Below are 11,164 nucleotides of genomic sequence, written 5' to 3' on the forward strand. Positions count from 1 at the left end.
GTAAAATGGTAAGAGATGATAACACCTGTGGCTACCAGGATGTGTTTTAAAAGACACCAAAAGCGAAGTCCTACAAGACACCTGAAGGGAGTCTCTGTGACAGTCTCAGTGTACTTCTTGAGGTGTTGTTATTCCATTTTGCTGCTGAAGGATTCAGATAGATGCAAAGCTGGTGTAAGTTTGAACTAGGTATCTTAAGCCCTAGGCTGTCATCTGAGATGTCTGGCAGTTCATTTTGTTGTCTTAGTTCTGGAATATCATTTCAGGACCAAATTATGTTCCATTAAACCAGTTCCAAGCACTCTCGGATCTCTTGCATTGTGCCTAGATAACAGAGTTTCTTTTGTACATTTGCCAAGACAGTCTAAAATCTAAACCAACACTTCATAATTACCACCTGGCTTCAGTGTTCTTACCTGCCTGTGAATTTAGGTATTTGTTGTTAAACTAGGGATGCAGATGTGCAGCAGTGATCCAGGGAGAGTTTCAGTAGGCACTTCAGGGCCATATGCCAATTATCAAATAAGTACAGGTAAATACAGATCTGTAATGTCAGACTAAGAGCTACCATGGCCAGTTATGTCTGTCTGACTTGTTCTTCACCTGTTGCTCTCCTTCCTTTCAGTATTTTTTCCCATTGTTCAGTTGTGTGATCAAATCTTCCCCTGAAGGCTAATTTTCTCTCTTCATTATCTCCTTTATTTCTGTATCCTTCCTATATCAGCAGTGCTTCATTTTGCCTTTTTTTCATCATTAGATTTTGCATCTTTCTTTCCTTGTTTAAAGAATTGTTCTTTGTCCTTTTGTCCTGAGATATTCCTTCCAGTGTCCTGGATGGGATTTTGGCATAGCCAGGAAAAAAGGGTTTTCTATAAAATCATTTCATGTTTCAGGAGCTCAGGACAGCACAGTTGTGTGTTCAGTCATGCTCATACAATGGGGTGGTATAATTGGTACTAAAGGGGAGTGGTGGAAGTCTATCAGATATTTTTTAATGTTACATTTTCAAAGGTGACTTCAGAGCTGTAGGTTTTATGCATTGGAATTAATTCATGACATATTGGTGACGAGGAAGAGCAAATATTGCAAAAACTGTTGTCATGTTTCCCCAATATACATCAAAGTATATCACACTGTTTTTGTATCACCACTGCTGATATACTAACAAAAAGGTTTGTCAGGAATTATCACTGAAGTAGGAAGTTTCAAGTGGCTATCATTGGTTGTTTACACAAGCAGGGCCATCATTTTAAATTCAAAAGAATGAAGGCAAGTTATGAATGTTTTAACAGCCAGCAAAAAGATAGTGTTTTTTTTAATACTTGGTTTAAATAATTTTAATTTTCAATAATTAAATGCTCATATTCAGCAGCAGATTGAGAAATATTTGTAAAATGGGTATTTGCTTCTCCATTTCTGTAAGCTCTTTCAGTGTGTGCTGGGTGAGACAGGTTCAAGTTGGATGGACAGTGCTCCCACTGGGTGGATTTTGGACTATAAACCAATGGTAATTCAGGTCTAATCTTCAGTGAGTGACAACTGACTGAGAGAACAGTGCTGTGATGGTCTGCAGAAAAAAATAGGCAGCACATGTTGTGTTCTGAATCTATTCAAGGAGATCTTTCTGTTCTGGGAGAGCTTCTGTTTTGCTGCTTCCTTGGTGTACTGTGACAGGAAACCCCCAAGTGAGATGGGACCCAACATGCTGGGCCCACGTTGTGGATGCCTTGGTAGTAGCCTGAGCTTGGCATCTTCCCTGGGGGGTGTGCATGAGCCAGCTGCAGGGCTTGAGAGCTGTGAGGGAGGGGTGCAGCACAGGGAGGTTTCAGAGCAAATTGTGTAGATCTTTGGAGCAGAAAGGATTGTGTTTTGATTTATCTTCAGGGAACAGAAGTGGAATTTAGGGGGAAGGGAGGAAACAGGGATAGGAGAAAGGAGTAGCAAATATGTAGAAAATGTTTAACCAAAGGTAAAAGGCAACCAGAGAAACAAATACCTTCAAATGTCCTGAATATACATCCCTTCCATTCCCTGCTAAGACTGGCCTTGTTGAATTTGGTTGTGGAATTCCCATTGACCTCAGCAGAACCAGGACTTCCACTTCTGCAATTTCAGCACAAATTTGTCCCTGCTACCCCTGTCCAGAGAGAAATCTGGGCAGGGTTTGCTTGACATTATTTAACTCTTGTTTCCCAGAACAGGACTGTTTGCTTTCTCTGTGTTGTTGCAGGGCTCCCTGAGGAGAGTGGAAGCAGTGCTGTTAGAGGTGAGTGCAAACAAGCCTGTGATGCCATTCAGGTGGATAGTTGGAGTTCCTGTGCTGCAAAGGGAACCCAGGCCCACTGCTTGGGTATTAGAGGCATTAGCATTTCTGTGCTCCTAACCAGGCTGGTTATCTCCTCATTAGCAATAATAAATTCAAAGGAAATCCTGAATGGATGATCCATACTCTACCTGTCTCTCGGAAAGTCTTAGGTTTGCAGCAAGTTCAGACTTCCTCCTGATTGTAATGTATCTGTTGTAATGAAATTCCTTCTCTAATTCTAATCTTTGATGATCTGTGTAAACCACTCGATACTTCTCTCTTGTTCTTGTTTTACCTGTTTTGAAAGAAGAACACATTGCTTCAAGCTAGAATTTTTGAACTTTAGTAACACAAAATATCTGGCTTTACATTTGAACATATCTGTGGGTATTTGAGGCCTGATTCTCAATGCACTTACCCAGAGTAACTCCCTTGACTCAGTCGTGATTTACAACAAAGAGGTTAATACCATCAGGTTTTGGTTTTGCTCCTTAGTAAACAGATGATAAACTGCTTCCCATAATCTTTATCACCCTTGTGTTATCCTTTGGGAAAGGGAAGGTGTTCTTGTTAAGAACAAGGAGCCAGGAAAGCTGGGATCTGTTCCCAGCTCTGATGCAAGCTTCCTGCCTGGTGTTGAATTGTTCTTGTTTCTCTGTCTCTAGGACCAATGCACTGCTACCTGCTTCAGAGGGAGATGGGGAAGGATATCTTACTGCACAGAAAATCCTGAGAGCTTCCAAAGTTCCTCACTTCTTGCTGCGAGAAAAACTCATATAACATCATGATTGTTACTGCAATTTGGGGGTTGTGTTTTCTCTTCAAGTCTGGCACAGTCTGCCCATGACCTGATAGTAGCCCAGGGAACAGTAACATAGATTTTCAGATGACAGTTAATAAAAAAGAGAAAAAGAAAGCAATAATACTTCACAAAGGACAGAGAACTGCAGCATCTGCTCTTTTGCAAGCAGCACTGCTGCCTCCTGTCAGCTGTGGATGCAGCTGACTGCAGCAGACACGGCTCAGCAGTGTTCAGGTCGTAAAAGGCAATGGCAAATGACATGAGTCAGTGAACACAGATGCAAGGAGCTGACATTTTATGGATTCCATACAGGGTAATTTCTGACAACAGGATGCGTGGCAGCAGTGAAAGAGATCTGAAAATGAGAAAGGCTGCTGCTGCTTCCTTTCTCACCCACCTTTCCTCTGTGGTTAATGCTCATGTTAGGCAATCAATATATCAGAGATCAGCACCTGCTTAAACCCAAGGCCTGAGGTCATCCTACATTTTTGCAAGATTGGATCATTGTTAAGACTATCTTCTCTAACCACAGTCTTAGCATTTTTTAGTGCTTCCTTGTCTTTCTGTATCTAGATGGACATTTCTTCAGATGTCCATATTTAGACTGTGACTTGTCTGGGACAGGGAATGTCTTTTCAGTCTATATTTTTTTGCTGTATGTTCCTCTGTGGTGCTGTGGGTTGTGAATCTCTGTCCTCAGTGGTCACTGAGTAGAATAGCCCCTTAGACTGAGGTTCTCTCAGATGATGCAAAGAACTCAAGGCATACTGTATTTTGCTGCCTGCACCCATCTGCCATTGCTGCAGATGTTGTGTGGCTTCACACAGCAACTCAGGTTTGCTTACAGAGCTTTTTCTGAAAAGGTTATGTGGATGCCTAACTCTTCAAAAAACAGGTTCTACAAACTCCTAATAATTGCACTCTAATAAGAGCAGTCAATTTTGAATTGAGAGGATTGAAATAGATTCTCAGGTGTTGAGTTGGTAAAATTTCAGTCTCTGAGTAGATCTCAGTGACACTGCCCCACCGCAACCAGCTCCCCCCTGGCAGGAGAGAGGAGCTGGAAGGTTCATCTAGCAGTGGTGCCAAAGGCCTGATTCCTCCCCAGCCTCTCCTTCCCACTCCCCTTGCTTTTGAAGTTTAACTAGCAGCCAAAGATCAGAATTCAGGGTACAGAACTATAGCAGAATCTTGAAGCACTTTATCCCTCAATTCGTGCTTTAGGTTAATGTTATTTCCCCCATCTGTGGAGGGAGATGTGATATCTGGTTTTAGGGCTGAACATATTTAAAGGTAGCATAGCCTTCCACTTGCCTTGCACACTGCATGGTCGTGGCTTGAGAGCCAGGTCACTTTTGTCTCTTCCAGCATTTGATAGGCAGTACTTTGCTACCTGTAAGAATTTTTGGCTCACCAACCTATTGATCACGTTAGAAGGTTCTTCAGACTCTAATCCTGTTTGTAATGCTTGTGTAGATCCTAGATCCAGAGCTGTTCAGCACTGGAACTCCTGGTCAGTGCAATGCTGTAAACAAATACTGTTTACGGCCTTGTTGGAGATGGTAACTGGTTCACCCTCCACAGCAGAGAATTTCTCTAGTATTCTCTCCAGGCTTGTAGAACAAGGTCTACATCAGAATCAGGTCCTTCAGCTTCCGTGCTCCATGGTGTTCAACCCTGGGAGAGCACTATGCATTAATAGTGTGTTTACAATGCTATGGACATTTTCCAACTGTCTCAAGGCCATCAGCCTGATTACTTGGAATGTTTCAATAGGGAAAATAGGTGTGTCTTTCTTCCTTACTGGGAGTTCTACCCAATCCATGCAGCTAAACCACTTGGACTCCAGTCCATATCTTGCCTGTGAAGGTTCTGCTTGGCATTGTCACTTCAGTAGCATTTCTAGCATCCCTAACTGTAGTGAAAACAGAACTAGCCCAGATGTGTTTACACTGATAATCAAGTGAAAAGTGCTGCTAATTTTACAACATTAAGGTAAGAATTGTAGAATCTCTCAGGAGCAGCAGTTACTTGGCTCAGTCCACATAAACACTGGGACATTTGTTTTGGTTCATTCCAAGTGTAAACTGTTTGTTTAACATATGGTCACCTGTGGTGCTTTAATGCCTCACTTGATATTTTTTAACTTTTGATCTCTCTGGCTGGTGGTTTGGCTAGGGTTGTTTTTTTCCCTCTTCAAATGAGAATTTGGGGTCATTCTATGGGACAAAATGTTTAACATGTTTCCTCAGTCTCCTTTGTGTTGTAAAGATGGAGTACACAAAAGAGCAACAAGGTGATCTTATCTTGACCTCTATTCTCATTCAGAAGCCACAGACAAATATCAAATGTTGTTCTATTGCCAAAACAAGGTGGTAAACTTCAAGATAAATCTTCCTGTTTCTGGTTTTAAGGGCTTAAATCCTTGTTATCTGAGTAGGAGAGGGTTGGGTTTTTTTTCCTTTTTAAACTGAACAAGAAGTTAAATGTATGTGGAAACCAAAACTTTCTCCCATAAATTCTTTTATTTTCTTATGAGCAGCTCTCAGTTTATTTTTAGTAGAAATTATAATATCAGGTTCTTTTGAAGGAAGATTGGGAGCTTTGATATCTAATTTCTTTAAGTAACGAAAATAATTTGAAAAGTAGAAAAGCAAAAGGAAGGAAATTCTAAGAAATGTTCTGAGAAAAATTCTTTGATTTGTCATATAAATCTCGTCTTCAATAATTTGATTTGTGTGTGTGTGTAGTAATACCCTCTGTGAGAGACAGCAGGCAGTGGGAGATGGGATGTGCCAGGGTCTCCTGAGAGGATACTTTTAGTTCTGTTTGAGCCTCTTAGGCCTTTACTCTCACTGATGTCAGTGAGAGTCTTCCGAATGCCTTTGTTGGATGCTGGGTTGGAATTAGTCTGCACATGGCATTTCCTTTCAAAGGCAAAGTACACTTTTATTTGCCAGAGTTAACAAACAGCAACAGAACCTATCCCTAAACAGTTTGGGACTTTAGCCTCTAAGTTCCATCTGTTAGATAGAGTAGCTCCACTCTCCTGCATTCTGAGCCAAATCCTGCAGACCTTCTATTGCTTTTATTTACAGTGATGCATTTTATTTCAAGGAGAAGTACTATCTGAGTAGAATTTGAGGTAGGACTAATGGCTTCAGCCCAGAGAGCGCCAAAAGATGTTCTTCACTTCTCTGACTTCTTTAGCAGATAATGACAAATTTAATGATGCGATGGTAAAAGTTAATATATTAATCCAGTTCTTTAGTCAAACCCTGCATATTTTACTCACTTAGGTGAGTGAAATTGCCAACATTTAACTTTGTACAATCTCACTTAATCTTTTTTTAGTGCCAGATTAAAATTATAATCAACAATAAATACAGTGTCAGTTCTATTGGAAATATGTTCTGTCATGGACAATTATACTATGGAATTGCAAGTGGTTGGAGAGGTTATTAGGAGCTGGGTAGAAGAGAAATGAAACAAAAGAGCTTTGAAGCAACTACCTTTGCAGTCTGCCTGCCTTTGTGTTGGGGCAGTGGATTTCCTGGTTGAAATGAGCTATTTAAGAAGTTTTGTCAAAAGCCTGTTTTACAATCGTGACTACCGAGGAAAGCCTTTGGACCAGCAAGAAATAAGACATTTCAGACTTAAACAACTTTTTCCGAGATACAGTTTAACAATCTTGTTCCATCACACCCACTCTGGCAATTTTTGTGACTGGCCAAGTTTTGAGTTGGGGGAAGGGAACAGCTTTCCCATTGGTCATAAAATTCACAGAGCATTTCTTCTGAAGACAATAAAGCTGGGAGAAGGCCTCTTTATTTGCTGTGAAAATCATCACCCTTTCCGGCAATATAACTCCTGAAGAAAAGAGGGAGAAGGAAGAGACAAGACTGCATATCAAAGCAAAGTGAAGTGCTAAAAGGGTCTGTTGCCTCACCTCAATATGTAGGCCTCAAAACCTCAGACAATGTAGGCCAGGAAAAGAAAAAAAACAACACCATCAGACCTCACAACTAGTTTACAAAGCAAAATAAATTAGCATTAGAACCAGCCCTCGCCCCTGTTTCAGAGCCTCCTCTCTTAACTTTTCAGGAATATTCTGCATGTTCTGAAACTAGCATCTTCCGTAAAATCCAGGAGCTACCTGAAGATGTCATAGTGTAGAATAGTGTGGGATCACTGTGGGATCACTGACAAAGCATTGTAACTTAGATTCCAGTTTAGCATTGTTTCAGAGGAACTTAATATCTGTCCTCGAGGGCAGGACATTAGCTGATTTATCAGCTCCAAATGTGAAACAGCTTTCTGGCCTAGGGACATGCTCACTTCAAATCCGCATCCCTCTGTTAGTATTAAGAGACTAATGTTAGTTTTCAAGTTTATACAGCTATGGACTGTCAGAGATTAGGCCCCAGAGTTTTGTTTAGGACTATCTCTAACTATTTATGTACTTTAAAAGTGTAGGAAAAGTAAAGAGCAAATTCTCCCTAGTGTAATTTCACTGACTTAACTGAAGTTGTGGAACAAAAGTAGTTTTAAAGAAGTTTTGAAGCTAGACATTGTGCTGCACATAATGTTCTGTAGAGTAAATACATAACCCCTACCCCACAGTGCCATTGCATTAGAAAATGTTATGTGGATCCAGTCCTGTATAATGCAAGTAGGTGTCCCAGGTCTGTGCATCATTGCAAAGTTATTGCAATTGAAGGGTTGAAGGAGGAAAGTATAAAATTCTTTGAAGTTATCATTGCATAAAGGTTTATGAAACATTGTGAAATCCTGTGTTTGTATTTTCTGCTGCATCTTGCTCATTTGTTCCTGTTATACATGGTCAGATTACTCTTGCTGAAAAGAATGGAATAGGATCTTAGAATTGGAACCTTTCAAAAGACTTGAATTTTCCCCTCTGTTCTCAATTTTGAATGTGTTCTGCTATTCTGAGATAAAGGTCATTAGCCAAATTCCGCCCTTCACTTTGCTAGTGTAAACTTTTCTATTAATCTTCATCATCTGGAAGTAACTGAATGCAAAGCAGGGTCAGTTTTATCACCTTTGAGCAAAGACTGGACAGACTGTGCTGTATGGATTCAACCTGCAGAATATGTAGATTTATTTCTAAGTGGCAGTGTCAGGGGAAATCCCATTGCCAGTGACTGTAGAGACTACAAGTCAAGTGACTATCTCAGATTTTTTCCAAGTGTTGTACAGCTTTTAGGCATTCAGCATTTTGCAGCAATGGCCTCTTAAGAGGTTTGGTCCTCTTCCTATGATTTGAGGGACTAGAACTTCCTCCTTCAAAGATGAAATGCAATACATTTACTGTGCATTTGTCATGATGCTCTCCACACCTGTCATGAGCAGAAACACTGTCTTTGTCTGCAGAGCAGATTTTTATTGAAGAAGAATGATAGGAGGAGAGTTGTCATCTACAGGAAAAGTCTCTGCTCATAATTAGTTTTCTTGTTTCAAAACTTGTCTCCACCCAGTTTTATGGTAACATAACTGCAGATCTTAAGATGTACTTTCAGCTTTGTGTGCAAATTCTCCTTTCTGCTGGCACTGCCCTGGAGTTCACTCCTCAAACTCAGTGTTTTGGGCACACTTTTACCACAGGTGTGTGTTGTTTTCTCACACAGCTATAAAGTCAAGTCTATTCTTGTGTGAGTGATGACATACATCCATAAAAGTACTGAAATCAACAGGAGGAGATTTGGAACTTGTTCTAAGGTGGTTTTATGCTACTTTTCATCAGAGAATTTGCCTGTAATTATGGGGGGTGTGTGTGTGTGGATTTGCCACCTCAAATGTCTAGTTGTGCCTTTGTTCTGTTCTCTGTTACAATTGCTAGTTGTCGTGGCTGTGCTTGCCTTCTCCAAGTGGGGGTTGAGGAGAGGGGGCAAGAGCAGTGTAAGGGTTAGAAAAGGGTCTCTTTCTATCTGTGTTCTTGGTTGAAAATACTAAGCAGTCAGTGCTTCCTCCTCCACGTGTTCTGAGTACACATTTGCTTTCTCCTGTATCTGCACCCTCAAAAGTACAGTACAGGGCATTGGTTCCTACATGCACTGCATTTAGGGTCAGGTCCCAACCCCTCCAGTTCCAAAGCTGCAGGGAGAGACATTCAGTCATCCTTCAGTCAGAGCGAAAATGATGCACAAAAGCCTAAGTAGGTATTTTCTGCAGGAAATTCATTGCAGTAGCACTAAACCAGGATGACAGTCTCACATTAAATACTGAGATCTCCCAGAGGTTTCAAGTACCATAACCTCATAAGGTTCACTCAACACCAGTTGAACACATGGTTCTATACTGGATGTTGTTTTTAAAGTTACAAAGTAAGACTTAAATAATTTCTTCCTTTGTGTTAGGTTAGTTGTGTATATAACAGAGTATCAAAAGACCTGTAGGGCATGAGGTAGTGGTAGAAATGTCAGTAAAGTGTTTTGTTTGTCATCTCTCAGGACATGAGGCCACCAAGCACCAGCAAGAGAAGCTAACCATGAAACCTCTGGAGATGGAAATGCCATGGATTCAAGGCCTTGTTTCTGTAGCTGCTGCAAGGCAAACTACTCATTGTAAGTAAACCTTTGGAAAGAATCTTTCCCAATCTAAAAGTGATAAGATTCCAGGAAAATTTCTTGCACACTTTCAAGAACATCTTGCAAAAATCCCTTGCCTTAATCGTTACTTCTTCCATGGTGAAATAATATTATTGATAACTAGTGTTTTGCAACACATAATGAATAAATAGTAAAATTAACTTGTCTAAAGAGTTTCTGTTCTGATGACTTCAGGTAAGTCTGAGTCTCAGTTTTTCCATCTTTAGGAACAGTGGCTCATATCTATTTCACAGAGAATAAGGAAAGCTGATAAGTAATAGCTGTGATTCCTTTACTCTTGCCTACACTTGCTCTACTGAAATTCCTAAAGGTTTTGCAAAGAGACAGGAGGATAATGCTCAGTGTATGCACACAGCTGTAAGGGTATAAAACCCAATGAATCTCATATGAGAAAATGCTAAGGATTTTGACTGTGATCCTGCAAGCAACTCTGGTACTGGTAGTTAGGCTGGCACATATTTGAAGACACTTAAAACTCCTGAATGTCCAGAACCAAACTCACTTGTGTGCCTTCCTAGAGCTGACATTGCTGTAAGGGGAAATGTTTTTAAATTAGTTTATGTTTTGGAAAACTGCGAAGAACAGTAGTGCCCTTGCTTTAAACTGGGAAAGGAATGAAGGAATAAAAAGGAACCAATTCTAATGTAACAGAAAGACACTGAGACTACCTGACCTGGCAGAAAAGAAGTGTTAGAGGGGAGGAGGCAGCAGGAGAATTCCTTATCTGTGTTTTTCCCTAAAGCAGGACCAAGTAGCTATTACATGAACGGCCAGACTCCCACCAGCCTCAGAGGGCCTTACACTGCCCATGGGCGTTTGGGAGGGTATGCTCCTGTGGCATGTGATTTCTGCAGTTCTTCCTGATATGGAGATGCTCAGTATTACTGTTAGTATTATTGTTAGACCATTCCAGAATGGAGAGATTCCCAAAACCTCCTGTGAATGCTCTGACCCTTGCAGGCTTGAAATCTGGAAAGTCAGAAAGCTCTAAGTGTGCTACTTAAGCAGTTAGATTGATATAATACATATAGATATATGCAATAGTACCACACTCTATCTCACAGTGTCCCCACTGCAAAGGGACAGCACAGCAGATCAAATCAGGCCTTGCTCTTGGAGGCTGCAGTTGGAATCCACAGGAGCACAAGGCAGGTAGGTACAGGGATGAGAAGCAGTGTGTTTTCTGAGCAAGTGTTCTGCCATCTGCAAACCATGCAGTTAGTGAAGCAATTTCATCACCCTTGTAAGGACTACGCCAAAGTAAGCTGTGAGTTTTCTCAAAGCAGGCCCTCTTTGCTTTTACTTGGATACTATTTCGTGAAGAACAAATATGATTTTAAAAATAAGGACTTTTTACTCAGAGTTATAACCTACTCTGATTATCCTACTGACTTCTGTGGGCTCTCTTGTGAACAAAAGTTGTGTTCA

At 40.7% G+C, this 11,164-nt stretch overlaps 1 protein-coding gene across 1 annotated transcript in view; it reads right to left on the bottom strand.

Moving 5' to 3' along the window:
- Window positions 1-11,164, bottom strand: part of LOC103802126 (homeobox protein CDX-1-like) — a 14,489-nt gene that overhangs the window by 1,513 nt on the left and 1,812 nt on the right. Inside the window, exon 2 of the mRNA XM_009074578.1 lies at window positions 2,455-2,600. Within this exon, the coding sequence (XP_009072826.1) occupies window positions 2,455-2,600 (146 nt within the window). The remainder of the gene's footprint in view (window positions 1-2,454; window positions 2,601-11,164) is intronic.

Source organism: Acanthisitta chloris, unplaced genomic scaffold (genome assembly GCF_000695815.1).
Source record: "Acanthisitta chloris isolate BGI_N310 unplaced genomic scaffold, ASM69581v1 scaffold17835, whole genome shotgun sequence".
Lineage (NCBI taxonomy): Eukaryota > Metazoa > Chordata > Aves > Passeriformes > Acanthisittidae > Acanthisitta > Acanthisitta chloris.